Source organism: Toxorhynchites rutilus, chromosome 3 (assembly GCF_029784135.1).
Source record: "Toxorhynchites rutilus septentrionalis strain SRP chromosome 3, ASM2978413v1, whole genome shotgun sequence".
Taxonomy (NCBI): domain Eukaryota; kingdom Metazoa; phylum Arthropoda; class Insecta; order Diptera; family Culicidae; genus Toxorhynchites; species Toxorhynchites rutilus.
In genome coordinates, this window is record NC_073746.1 from 244,842,757 (window position 1) to 244,857,711 (window position 14,955).

General features: G+C 43.4%; 1 protein-coding gene across 5 annotated transcripts in view; it reads left to right on the forward strand.

Moving 5' to 3' along the window:
* The window catches only part of LOC129775193 (E3 ubiquitin-protein ligase hyd), a 32,411-nt gene that overhangs the window by 11,433 nt on the left and 6,023 nt on the right, over positions 1-14,955 (forward strand). The window contains exons 3-11 of one of the 5 annotated variants that reach the window (XM_055779574.1): positions 389-840; positions 1,034-2,072; positions 2,131-4,648; positions 4,709-5,186; positions 5,248-5,732; positions 5,791-5,986; positions 6,321-6,422; positions 12,814-14,094; positions 14,156-14,361. In XM_055779574.1, coding sequence (XP_055635549.1) covers positions 389-840; positions 1,034-2,072; positions 2,131-4,648; positions 4,709-5,186; positions 5,248-5,732; positions 5,791-5,986; positions 6,321-6,422; positions 12,814-14,094; positions 14,156-14,361 — 6,757 coding nt within the window. The remainder of the gene's footprint in view (positions 1-388; positions 841-1,033; positions 2,073-2,130; positions 4,649-4,708; positions 5,187-5,247; positions 5,733-5,790; positions 5,987-6,320; positions 6,423-12,813; positions 14,095-14,155; positions 14,362-14,955) is intronic. The other 4 variants (XM_055779577.1, XM_055779576.1, XM_055779575.1 and 1 more) reach the window with 4 other exon arrangements.

The window sequence follows — 14,955 nt, forward strand, 5'->3', positions numbered from 1 at the left end:
TACAAAATGCTTACACAGTTTTCAGAAGAATTACCTCAAAATGGCATTCAAGAATATCGTCGACATCCTATGTCGAGATCACAGTTTATAAATCATCGAATTTGTTTCAAAACAAAATTCAATACATTTTTCATTTCATTCCAATACATATATTTCGGTAATCAGCAATCGGAACACTATATTTAGTGTTTCTTGTTGGACATTGTTTTCGATCGAAGACAACAAGCATTCGTTTATAAATCTCGTGTTAGAATCGTACCACCACGTAAATTGACAAGCAACTTGAGTCGCGCCCCTTCTTATTTTAGCTCCCCATATAATTTTCATTATTTTCATTTCGCTTTCATTAACTAACATATTATCAAATTGTTTCAATTTCTGAAACAAGTTTGATGTTATACAGTCGTGCTCGCAGTGAACGAAATCAGAACAATTCCTCGTCGGCTGGTGGCGGCAGCGGCGGCGGCGGTGGTGGCGGAGCAGGAGGTGGTAGCGGGAGTGGTGGAGGGAGTAGCAGTACCGGGGGAGGAGGAGGAGGTGCCAGTACTAGTGGAGCGGCTGGAGCAAGCGTGGCGAATGACGTTGGTTCCGGCTCGGGACGCCAATCCAGCGGAAGTGGATCTGGTCTGGGTGGCGGTTCCGCCGCCGGTAATGGTGGAGGTGTCTCGGCGGCCAATGTCGGTGGATCTGCTGCTGGGGGTAGTAGCGCCGCGGGTGGATCCGCTGGCGGATTGAGTAGTGCCGAGCGGGAAGGTTTTGGACGCTGGCGTGATCGTCAGTACTTCGGACCTCGTCGGTGGTTCCATAGTGGCCGCGAGGACGCATGGGACAAGGAAAGCGGTGAGTGTAGCGCGAAAGTACGGGGGGAATCGGAAAGGTTGTGTGTGTTCAAAGAGTGGACGCTGGTATTGATCTTGGTTTTCAATAGTGTTCGTAAGAGACCGTCTTTAAACCGATCACTCGTGTACGATGTCCCCCTATATGGTTTCGTTATTAGATGAAATAAGTTTCACTGTTACTATATGTCTAATAGTTAAACTTTACTACACTCTAGATCCCAAGAAGAAAGACTTCAGCTCCGGCTATCCGTTATGGGTTTCAGACGAACTTGAAGCCTGGCCGGAGAAAGATCAACCTATACGTTTCACCGAAATCGCTTCACTATATTCGGAGTTCATTGGAGTGACCAGTAAAGGAGAACTACACCAGTGGCGTTGGGTCGATGTAGAACCATATAGAAGCAGTGAATCGACCAACATCTTCCATCCGAAAACAGTACCGTTGAATTTGCTGTACGAAAAAGTTATGCATATCTCAGCCACATCGATCAGGTGCTCGGTGTCAACTGAGAGCGGACGGATTGCGACGTGGATGGATGAGCTGCTCGGTTACGCAGGAAGTAAATTGGAACATGTGGCCACTAGCTATCCCGAATTTGCACTTGACAAAATTGTTTCCTTGCACACGTGTACTCTGTATACGGTAGCCCGAACCGAGAGCGGAGAATTGTTCTGGTGGGGCGTTTTACCGTTTGGACAGCGAAAACGGCTTTGGGACAAATATAAGGCGAAAGCCAAGAAACCGGTGCGTCCAAGTGTCAATGCACCGGAAGTGACAGTTGGCGCTCAAGTGTGTATGAAAAACAGTCCCATGTATCAGCACGGAGCAATCGGATTCACAATCTCGAACGGTGTGCCGAAAGTAGGCCAGCTGTTGAATGCTGCCTGGGATTTGACAAACATTTGCCGGTTTAAGCTTTTGTCGATGTCAACGCTTTCCCAGCAGTTGGGACTTGCGTCGGGGTCTGGCACTAACGCTACTCCAGGAATTAGTGTTCCAAGCGTAGAGATCAAGGAGAAGCCACCTGTCGTTGTGGCCGTCAGTACAAAACCCTGTTCGGGTGGGAACAACAAGGAGACAGCTGACCGCTTGGATATGCCTCCGCCACCATCTCCAGCATCTAGCACCTGTAGTGACACAGGAAGTGCGAGCAATTCGCATAAACGACAGAAACGGTTGGCTCCAAAGGAGGACTCGGATTCCAAGAAGGATGAAGAACAGTGGCTGCTGAAGTAGGTTATCTATTTAATGCTGAGTTAAGCTGAATAATTATTTTGGTTCTTTTTTTAGGGATGTTATTTTTGTGGAGGATGTCCGATCGGTCCCAATTGGGCGAGTTCTGAAAGTAGATGGCGAATACGCGGCTGTAAAGTTTCCGCAAATGATGACCTCTGCCAGCTCCGGTAGCTCATCCGGTAGCAATAGTAAGGATAAATTTGACGATAGTATTGAAGCATGGCAGGATTGCCGTTTGCTACGAAAGGACGATCTACAAGTTATCAAGTCGGCCACGACTTCCCGCGTGCCGGATTGTTTCCAAAAGATACCACGACGCATCGTTTTGAACCCACACCTCCCGAGCGGGGAGTCCGGATCACAGCTGCTTACGATTGCGGTCGATTCGAAAGGAATTCATGCCATTATGAGAACCGGAAGCAAGCTACATTATTGTTTGTTTAATTTGAACACCGGACGGCAGGAGCAGGACAGTTTGTTCCCAACCGATATTGCCTCATTTTTGGGATCTTCACCATCTAGCGTTTCGTTGACTTGTGCTGGTGACTGCTCGGACAGTGTTTTGCTACTGCGAGATGGAAATAACACAATTTATCCGATGGCTAAAGATTGTGTTGATGCGATCCGAGACCCGAGCTGGCTAGATTTGCCCCCTATTAAGTGTATAGCCGCTGCTTCACTTACACTCCCGTCTGTAGGAGTGAATTTGAAGTCACAAGTAGCGTTGGTTGTATTGGCTCCCGAGCAGCAGCTGTTGATGTCCAGAATACTACGATGCGACATCGAAGGCGTTCGTCATGTTCTTGGACAATTGGAGGGAGACTTGAAGAGTCAACTATTGTCTGTGATCTCCGAGCATACCGATGGGAACAGGAATATCATTCATGCTTGCATAAGTATGTGCTCTCCAACGTCCAACAAAGACTCCGATCAAGATCCATTAGCGCAAGGTGGCTCAGGTTCGGGTTCAAGCTCCAATGCGAACTCGGGCTCTGGCGGTGCTGCTTCTAATTCCGCCGGTCTTGAATGTATCAATGTTATCACTAACACTATGATGGGAAATCGGCCGGTTAGCATTCGTGAGATCATGCGTCGAAGTGTGAATCGGGAAATTGATACATCCAATTCCAACAGCGCACCACTTCCACCTGGCAGCGATGAATCACCAGGCGGATCGTTGCCAGTGGTTTATTGGCCACCGGAATATGACCCAACCAGTGGAGACGAGGATAGTTTGAGTGGCTTGAATGCTCCTCAGCTACAGAAAACGGTTAACGAGACATATATTTCTGACCCGAATGAACGACGGGCAAACGCTTTGCAGATTGTCCAGCTGCTCTGTGAAAGCCCAATCCTTCAACCATATTTGAGAAACCTACTTAGCGCGAAGGATGCCCAAGGTCAAACCCCGTTCATGTTGGCCGTTACTTGTCGTGCCTATCAGGCAGGCATCATAGTGTTCAACGCTATCCTCAAAATTGCGAACGGTGAGACAAGCGTTCGTGATTCAATGATCTTCCCGGCTGGTAGCACTCCCGATCAGTCACCGTTGGGAATTCTTTGCTGCAATGATACGTGTTCTTTCACTTGGACTGGCGCAGATCACATAAATCAGGACATATTCGAGTGTCGCACTTGTGGACTGACGGGTTCACTCTGTTGCTGTACCGAATGCGCTAAAGTTTGCCACAAAGGACATGACTGTAAGCTGAAACGGACCTCTCCAACGGCGTATTGCGACTGTTGGGAAAAATGCAAGTGTAAAGCGTTGATTGCCGGAAACCAAACGAAGCGCTACGAACTGTTGTGCAAAATGGCAACTGATACAGATCTGGTCACACGGTTTAACTCCCGTGGGGAGTCTATTCTGCTGTTTCTGATACAAACCGTTGGTCGTCAAATGGTTGAGCAGCGTCAGTATAGAGCGACGTCGAGAGCGCGGAATTCCTCCGGCAATACACGCAAAACTCCCTCTCTGGAAGCGGAGAGCGATATGCCCGAGCACGATTTGGAACCTCCGCGTTTCGCTAGGAAGGCGTTGGATCGCTTGCTGAATGATTGGCCCGCTGTTCGGTCGATGATTATGACTGGCGCAGAGCAGGAGAAACCCATTGTTCCAAACCCTACGCAACCGTTCTACGATGACGATAATCAGCAGGTTTATCTACAGTCGCAAAGTGGAACCACATTGCTGGATAAATTCACTCATAGCCTGATTGTAAGATGCAGCAACGATCCCCTGGAGAAACTGTTGGTTACTCTTGTGAACGAACTGCAAAACGAGACGATAGTGGGAAGAAGTGAGGAAGCACAGAAGGTAGCGCGGCGTTTTGTTCGCTCCGTGGCACGTGTTTTCGTTATCTTTAGCATTGAAAGATTCCACAATCCCGAGAAGACGCGCAATTCTACGACACAATCCAAACATCTACAAGCGTATCGGCGAGTGTTTACAACGCTGTTCAAGTTTGCCATTGAAGAACTGATTGAAATTTCCGACGCACTGGTTACACCGGTTCGATTGGGTGTGGTCAAACCAACTGCCCCGTTCTCACTGTCATCCAGCAGCATTGACGTAAGATGAAGTCAAATGATGTCAAACTTGCAATCAACAAACAAAATTTCACTTTTTCAGAGCACGGATGATCTCTTCTCGGTGGAACCATTGGCTCCTCCAACAAACCGAACGCCTAACAGTGTGGATATCAGAGCTGGTGCATCACGAGGGGATGGAATTGAAAACGAGCGCATTTCCAATTCAGGATTTATGTCCCGTATTAATCTACGCTTGCGTGATATCGAAGACAATAATGACGCGGATGCGATGGTTCAAGATGACGGCGAGGCGTCCGAGCAGGAGGAAATGGCCGAGAGAGAACAGCCACCTCCGAGAAGGAGTTCCAGTGTGAGAGCTGCACCGAGTACGGCCGCTATCAATGCGGGCGAGGAGGAATCACAAGACCCGTTGCGAAACGATGAGGCTGCCCAGGGTGAGAGTGATACAGAATTTAATTTCCACGAAGCCGAAACCGAGTCGGACTCGGATGACAACCAGAGTACGCAGGATGCTCAACGAAGTGTACAGACCGGTGCTACGGCCGGGTCGGACACAGGTGACGATCTGAATATGCTCCTAATGTCCTAGCGGAAGTTAAATTTTGCTACAACTTTCAGGTCTTGCTCTACTGTTTGACAACGAAGATGATTCGGGTGACTCTAGCCAACCGGATGACGAAGGATCTGAGGATGGTGAAAGTGATGACCATTCTCATGAAGATTTCAGCCTTGGCGATGAGCAACTAGAGAGGAGACAAACCTCCGGGGGGAATCAGCGTACCAATTTGGCGCCCCAATCAATGCAATGGGCCATTCGCAGTCGAGACACAGCTGGGCCGGAGCGCGTCCGCTTGACTGCCGGAGGCTCCAATCTAGTGTTCATTGATCCTAACGCGCTGCGTAGAACAACTGCCGCTAGTGCGGCGGTTACTGCGGCTCAGCAGCAGGAATCGCCCACAATGACCACAACGGCGAGTGCATTGGCACGTGCCTTCGGAATAGTGTTGCGTCAAATATCGGATTTGATTGGCATGCTGCCAACAAGCTTCAGCGGTTCATCTTCCGCCCTGGATGTCACCCACCAGGAAGCGATACAACTTCAGGTAATAATTTTGTTTTACCACCAAGTATAAATTTAAAGCTTTATTCTTGCTTCCATAGATGTACGTCGAAAAACGTTTGAAACCAACTTGGGATTGGATATTGACCGTAATGGAAGCTACCGAAGCACAGCTTCGGTTCGGGGCTTCGTTAACAGACTCGACCGATACAACGCATCCACTGCACCCACTCAATACACCTAGCACATCATCGACTAGTAACAACAATACCTCTTCCGGTGTGATGGGAGTGATTGGTAAGACAGAAGTGATATTCTACCATTACAATCGAACCCGCTTAAACTGACACAAATTTTGTGCGGAGAGTTGTGCATATTGAACCATGTTTCGGCTTATCATCCCTCACTGATGCAATCGCTTTTGAGGACGCAACCTTACGGTGTATAAAATTCAAATGAACACAAACTTGATGCATAGAATTGCAACGATACACACGCTGTACAGACGATATACATTTTCCAAATTTTAGTTTTACCTTCACACAATGAGATAATCAAAACATTTCACCTGTTTTCAGTGACTATTTAGAATTATGATAATGTCTTGTTTTTCTTCTTTTTTTTCTCTTAGCGGGCAGTAGAAATCGCTCAGCCATTAGTACACTTGGTGCAACCACCGCGCGAAGTCTTGGATTTAGCGACAATACAAATAACGAGCGAAGCTCGCGCGATGGTAGGTACCTATGGCCTGATAGAAGAAGAGGGTAATCGATGATACGCAGTACGCAAATTAGACCGTTTATAGTGGCAAAGTGGAAGACTGTTTAAAATTTTTGTTTATAGTCGTTTCATGGAAAGTCACTGTTAGTTTTCTTCTCATTTAATTTGATGTTTTCTGCGTATCGACAAAAGGCGAACCTTTCATTTCGTATACTTACCTATCTAAAGATGTTCTGAATGCTGTTTGAACGTTCCCTGTGAATTGTTTTCTGTCTAGCGCCCTTTTTATTTACATTTCTAGGCTTGTTTCTAACACATGTAGGCTAGATAGGGGCAATATGGTCCCCCTAAGAACGAAACGTCCTAAATCATGTAGGAACATTTATAAATTATGCTACATGTTAAAACCTCACGATTTGAAACCTTATTGATCGATGTACATTGTATGAATATGCTTTAAAAAACATTTATGTGGAAAAATTACACTTTTAAAAATGTGTTCCATTTCCGTCGATCGAAAGCACTACGGGACAAAATGGGCCACCATGCAAAGCAATATGGCTATATTAAATATATACTAAATGTACAAAAAATAACAATGTGATCAAAGTGATTGGACTGCAATTTTACGTTACTCAAGTAGGAACAAAGAATATCTGTGCAGTTATGTACCCACCAGTGGCACCGATAGCGCCGGTTCCATCCATCGCCGCCCGTAGAGGAACTGAATTGGGCCCCACAGTAGCAACAAAGGGAGATCTGTGCAAGATTCTATAATCATTATTCCGTGCTCAGTACCCAGCGCTCAGCTGAAGTTATAGCGCTAATCTGTTTTTTCCCCGCATTGCTAGGATTTTGAAATTTTTGCACCAGTTGAATGAAGATGAAAAAATTTAGTTTGTTTCTTCTAATGATAAAAGATAGTTACTGGAATGAATTGACTCCTTGTGCACTGATGGCGGAGGTTGCTGGTGTCCGAAGTGCGAGTCGTTGGTGACGCTTTTGAAAACCAACCAGCCAATCTATTCCGGTTAATTGCCTTTGTCTATTGAAAGGGTGAGAAATATCATTTCTCGCAGGTTCGTGAGTTGATTTGATGGGGATGTATTAGTTTTACGAATATTCATTCGATTGAATAACCGCTCCTTCGTTCAAGTTGTTTGTCATGCTGTTAGTTGAGATCTACTTTTGTCCTTATCAATTTAAGTAGTGACTAAGATTTAATTGACATTCGCCGATTTGCCGTAATTTTTTCCTTGTTGGGTGTGAACCCTTGCTTCTATTTTCAACTATTGTGGCATGTCCCATTTTTTGTACCGCATTTCAAGTGTACCTACTGCTTATCGAGGAACGAGAAAACTGAAAGTTTTTACGAGTTAGGTTGCCGATAAGGAATAACTTGCTTTCGGAAATTTATAATTCTCAGCGATTGGCGACACAAACCAAACCTTCTTGGGCTTTAGAGAAGCCTCATCAAGTTATTGAAGTCTGCGTGTTATTTGAGCTTGTCCAATTGGCCATCATATCCCGGTCTCCCCATTTATTCAGCTCATTCTTCCATACACTTTTTAGCAATTAGACAGAATGGCTCTTGACCAATGAAGGGAGAGCTATTAGTCGCATCTTGCAAATTAATTTGCTTGTTCATTTCATTCTATGCCACAATGGCTAGGAATTCAGTACTGTTTTCCCGAACTTGTCTGAATATGATTCCGTAAGAAACAAATGAATAACCAGACAATTTTTGAAGAGCATTTGAAAGCTTTAATGGCTTAAGTGTCGCTTAACTTGACTTAGAAGAGGCAGATGTTAGTATGTTTCTTTATTTTTTTAAGGCATACACATTCTAATTATTGCAGCTTTTTCTGCTTTAAATAGCCAGATTCCTGATAGTCATTTTCGATCCATCAGTATAGAACATGATTAAACCATTACGAACACTGGGACCATATCCATCCCATACTGAACGAGAAGGTTCGATTATACTGTATAGAATGTCGTAATTTGACCCACATTTCAATCATTGATCATTTCTGATGATGGTCCAACGAGTAAAGAGATTCAGGATGTTCATGTGACCAGTTTTGTCTCTGTCTAGTATTTCGTTGAACAAATAGGTTCAAGGGTAACTGGTGAAGGATAGCCTCCAATGCCTTAGAGCAGGGATTCTCAAAGTGGTCATCAAAGTGGTATCAGTTTCCCAGGGGTCGACAAAATACTGTATAAGTTATGTTACGTGAACCAACTCGTTATAAGAATGACTAATATTTTTGTGGAAAGTATTATTGTTGAATAATTATTAATTACACACGATATTGTTTCCCTTTGTCTATTTATTGATGACAAAATCATATCAAGTTTACTGACTTGACCAACCACAAAGTTTTTGGGGGAAGATGGTATCGCTTCATTCTGGAAAAGGGGTCTCTTGCCCGAAATAGTTTGAGAGTCCCTGCCTCAGAGAGTGTGCCCCGTAGTGCTCCAGTAATATCACAGCATGTTGGAGTTTGTTTGTCATTTTAGTAGCTATAGTAGCTATAGGGCGATCTTGGATCGATATTTATAAGATCGATTGTTTCTATTCCGATTTCTGATTCCAGATTTTTTGGATCTATTCTTTGTACTCGTACTTTATTCTATTAATTTTTCGATCTTTTTGTAGATTTGTTCTTCATTGCATTTTTTCGTATCGATTTTAATCTCACCCAAGACCACTTAACAAATTTTTTAAACAATGTCAACATTTGGATCGCTTCGTTAAGCTTGCTGACATATTCAGTCTGATTTATTTACGATTTACTTCTTCGGCTGGGTACTGGACATTAGAGTGCCAATGGGTGTATGGAAAAAAAGTGACCCTCGAATTTTCACTCGATTAAAAATATTGATTCCCACGAAAAACTACCCTATGCAAAATATCAGCTCAATCGGACTTCATTTACTAGTGTCGCACAGTGGTCAAAGTTTGAGTTTTTTGAAAACCGAAAAATCACCCAAGGGGAGGAGTAGAGGAAATCGAGATATTCGAAAAAAAATTTGATGCCAAATGTCTTCAAATTGCAAGAAATTTTTTTGTCAAAAATCGACGCTCTGGGACTTTGTTGTTTTTTTTCGAAATACGAGGCAAAACGAATGGTTTAGGGTGCCAATGAAAATCGTCATATCGATTTGTCATACGAGGCTCTCTGCGAAATGTTAATTTGCACGATAAAATATCCTCTGTAAAGTATTAGCTCATTCGGACTTCATTTACTATTGTCGCAGATGTAAAAAATTAAGTTTGAAAAAAAAAAGTTTATGCCAAACTTCTTAGAATTGCATGAAACGTCGAGATTTACTATTATCTCGAAAAAAAACCCCTTTGCATCCTGCTCGATATCAAGTCGTCGACCTTTCTACGTACCATGACTATATCGTCAGCAAAGCCTACGATTTCGATACTTTTCGCCTCTCATATTCTCAGAAGGTCATCAACCACTAGTGACCAAAGAAAAGGTGATAAAACTCTTACCTGTGGGGAACCTATTGTTTCATTCACAGAATTCGTGAAGCCTCCAATTACAAGGTAGTTTGCGACATGTGTGTGCATGCCATGGATCCGATGTCTTCTTTTCATAGTCTGTGCCATTGAGAGATAACGGGTGGTAACTACTTGGAATACTCAACAACAAACGAGCTCAGAGAAAAATGAGAATGTGTTTGTGTTAGCTCCCTCCTATTTCTGCTAGTATTTTGCCGTTTCTGCAAAATGCCGTCGAAACAAGATGCATTTTGCGAGCCCGTTGTACAGTTCTACGAGTTACACAGAAATCACGGTCAAAAGTATACAGTACAACATTTTGAAAGCGAAAATGTTCCGGCTTCGATTGTTCACCATATTCTAAGATCTCCAAAAATTAATCGCAAGCAAGGTAGTGGAAGACCAGCTAAAATTATGGACGCAACAGGACTTGGTTCTCTTTCTCAACAACACGGATGTACTGAGTCAACGGGATGCCTTAAATTTTTGCCTGAAATTTCAATGCCGCTGGTTGATAAAAAATTATTCCGGAAAATGTTTTGATTTGGACGCCAAAGGTTATTTCTCTCTTTCGAAGACGCACATTCCTGGAAACACTAAATCGTTACTATTCTATGAATAGTTCAACTACGTCTCCGAACATAAAATATAAGTTTAAACATAAGTTTGATGTAATGCTGTACATTGCCATTTTCGATAGAGGTAATTCTAAGCCATAGATCAAGCTCTCTGGTTTGGCTTTCAATCAAGATGTGAACCAGAACGAATATTTGAAAATATATTCATCCTGGTTCAACAAAAACATCATGCAGATGTACAATACGTGGCCGGATGAAGCGTCATCGCATTTCGATCCCATTTGTACTTAAAAATCTCAACCCGGCAAATCTGCCTTAGTATCGCCCTATCGAAGACTTTACGCTTAACTTTTCAATAAGACCTATCTGTTTTGATCGATTCTCTTTATCGACTTTCTCTCTGTTCGTTTGGGGTGTGATAAACTACAATTCTAGATCAACATGTCAAAAGGGTCTATCTTCTTTGATCTATTCTCTTCGCCGTCTTTCTCTTTCGATAACCACGGCCTTTCAGACAGATGGTGCTCCAGTTTTGGCATGTAGTTTGATAAACGAGGTCCCCTTTCACACTCCTTGTCGTCGAACATATCAGGAAATCCTGTTATTGCTGAGTTATTAATGAAAGAGAATGTAGATGAAGAGAATCGGTAGAAGAAGATAGACACTTTTGACATGTTGATCTAGAATTCTTCACCTCCTATCGCCAGACGCTCGACATCGGTAGCAGTTTTTAAGAGGGTCTGTCTCGAGTTTTTGAACCACTAATAGTGTTAAATATGATGGAATTGTAAAATTTTTTACATTAAGATAATTATAGTGTAGTTATATCCTCCAAAAAATGGCAGGCAGCAAGTTAAAAAAGGTTTCCCTTTACGCCAAACAAACAAACTTTTTCTTTAGATAACAATTGCCTTGTAGTCGGATTTTGCGAAGTTTGTGTCAGGTAGATTGATAAACGAGTTTTTCTTCTAGAATTCAAATTGTCGAACACATCAGGAAATTCTTTTTCAGCTGAGTTATTGACGATAGAGAATGTCGATGAAGAGAATCGATCAAAACAGATAGGTCCTATTGAAAAGTTAAGTTTGAATTCTTCGAGATCTTGAGCTCTTTGGTGTACAAAAATAAAACGGGAGAGTCACAAATTGCAAACAGTTGATTGAAAAAATCCAGAGATGCATTGGCAAAATTAACATGAAGGCCGAACAATGCTCCTGTTCCGACATCAAATGTCAGCTTCACCGAGCAGCCGATTAAGGAACGTTTTCAAATGTTCACTAATTTTTTTATCGATTGACAATGTATCTTTAATTTCAATAAATCTGATCTTCAAATATGTTTTTTTTTTCCTTGACAGCTTGAAATTCCACAGTTTTAGTTGCCACCCGTTAGGAAGCCTTATCGAAAGCACCTTCGATAACTAACGGTGAGATTAGGAAAACTTAACAATTTATAATTTACCGATAATGTCAGGAACGGGCGCTGACAAGCCAAAGAATCGGAATCAGCGCTGTCGGCGCCAAGCGAATATTTTTTTTTACGAAACGTACGGACGTTGAATTGTTAATAACATAACTGATATTTCATCTGCGAGAAGGATTTCTATTTTTTCGGGCCAGCAAAGCAACCAAACATTGAAGCAGAATCTAGTGGCCAATGTGCCTGGAAAGTTCTGACGAAATACGAAGGATGCTTCCTTATGGACGACGGAACGTACGTAAAAATGGGTTATGGCCAACTTCCAAGCCAAAAGTAATAAAGCCACTGGCCGAGGGGAATCCTCCATGCCGGGGATCTGCTTGGGCGTCGGCTTCAATGTACGTCTCGTCGTCCAATACGATAAATTTCGGTTGAACCAACCACTCGCGGTACAGCTTACTTTAGTCCAGCCCGCTTCATTGTTTGCTAGATGGGGTCGGTCGTCTCCGCCTTTCTTCCGTTGCCAACTCGCCGCTGGGTCATCTGGGTCTCCTTAAATAGATTGCGACGAAATTGTGCACATCTAAACATTACATTGTAATTTAGTTTTACCCAAATTTTCATCAATCTTTATCCATATCCATTTATCCATGTAATATACACAAAAAAAGTGTTGCATGTTTTTCGAGTACAATCTTTAGTATGCTTTCAACTTTACACGAATAAGGTTTCGCGGTTCAAAATGCACACTTTCTGTAAAATTATTTCTCTCAATAGGCTTCAGTTTTCGTTTCTCATTAAACGAGCGTAAAGATTCGATTCAATTCTATTCAATAATTCTTTACGTGAACGTCAGTAATTCATTCAAAATTATCCCTTATGTACAGGTGGCAGCTCTTCATCGGATGCAGCCTCAAGTCGTCGCGATTTCCTCACATACTGCCTCTCACTGATGCGTGCCCACAACTCGGAGCATCGTGATTTCCTTCCAGTGCTAGATGTGACCGCCCTGCGTCACGTTGCATACGTGCTGGATGCGATACTGTTCTATATGCGGGCAACGAACGACAATGACATCGATCGTACCACTACCGGATCGAATGTTTGGGATGATCAAGATGAGAACGAAAACGAAGATACCGAAGAGGACATTTCAACTTCGATCGTCATGGATACGGATTCGGTGGATGATGATCTGATGCGCCCGTCGTTGGGTCGTCGTCATTCATTTTTCCAGCGATCTGATTCAACGCTCTGTCTCGGGTGCCCTGCGCCGGATCCATTTAATACGGCTCTGGCCGAGGCATTGCCACTGGCGGATCAGCCCCACCTGCTGCAACCAAATGCACGCCGGGAAGAATTATTTGGAATGCCGAAGCGTCCGATCACACTCTCGCCGAACACGCAGCAACCAGGGGAGGCAAGCGTTAATCTGGAAGTGCCACCCGTGCGTCTGAGCTTGTCCGCTACTATTAGAAATGATCCATCAACTTCGTCTGGCAGCTTGACCAATTCCACCGCAAGTAATGTGGAAACGGTCGCAATGGAAATTTACCAGGATGAATTATCACAAGATAATAAACAGCCTGGAGGAAGTAGTACAATGGAAATCGTCAGTATTTACCAAGACAAGAACAACGAAACCACGATCGTTGTTAATGATAAACAGTTTGAAACGCTGTCACCTATCAAAGAACTCAATGTCAATTCGGATGCGGAGCCTAAACCCGGACCATCTGGAGAGCAATCACAGTCTCCTAAGCCACCACCCCCGCCGCCACCAGTGGCATCGGGACCTAGCGCAAGTGGCGATGTATACTACAAAAAGAATCGACTCTTCTACATAAAAAATAATAAATACAACGAGGAATCCGACGTTGATGTCGACGAGATCAGTATCAGCTCGGATGAACCGCAAGACTTGTCCCAGTCCTCGATTAAAATCGAGGTGGACACCGATCAGGACCATGACGAGTTATCGGAATCCGATTCGGAAGACGCACCACAGATTATCAAACGTCAAAAGTTGGATGAGAGCGCATTGAATGGTGATTCGACGATATCTGTGGGGCAACAGGAAGCTTCCGCTTCGACCATTCGGCCGCCGATAATTGTGACAAGGCGAAAGGTACCAATTGAAACCACTCAGCAGCAATCAACTGGGAATGGTTAGTTTTGGTGTTTGATTTATGGTTATAGATAATCAATAATTGTTTTCATCATTCTTAGGTACGGACGTGAAAGTTGCTCCAGCTGTGTTACAGGGAAGTGCATCTGCGCCATCCTTGGTTGGAGAACAGCAGGGTACTGTAGCCACTTTTGTGAACTATACGACCACTGGAAGCCAAGTGACTGTTGCAACTGGTTCCGGAACGTTGGTGACTGCCAGTGGGTCTCCTGGCAAGAGCGTCATTGTACGTGCTGGACCGTCTACGGTAATTAATGAAACGAATTTTTGTCGTCTAGCATCAACGAGCATTCTGATACGGAGAATGTCGTGAAGTTTTTTGGGCATTACTCTCACCATTTTGCTCGAAAATTATACACACTTTCTGATGACTTCGGATGATTTAGTTGCTTTTTCGAGGACAGATACGAAGTGGACAAGCACTTCTTCAATTGGGATCCGTAATAGAAACTAAGATCTTCAGTTTGGAACTGGTGATAAATCATGGATGATGTATTGGGTCATTTGAAAAGTGTCCGTGGTTTTGTGTCATTAGATGATATTGATGGTCATACAGTGTTGGACGAAAGTTAAGCAAATGGACTGTTGGAAACGTGCTTAAAAATCACGAGTTCAGCTGCATTCATTTTCGCGACTTAATAATGTAAAGGTTATTAATTAACGTCTATCCACAACGATTTAGATTATTTATACACAAATATTATGTAGAGGGTGCATGGGACAATTCGGCTGTGTTTTGAAATGAAACATACAATGTTCTGAAGGCCTAGAAAAAAGCTAATAATTGCGTTGTTTCGTCGAAATAGCCAAATATGGTTGATTAATGATTCATTCTTGCCCT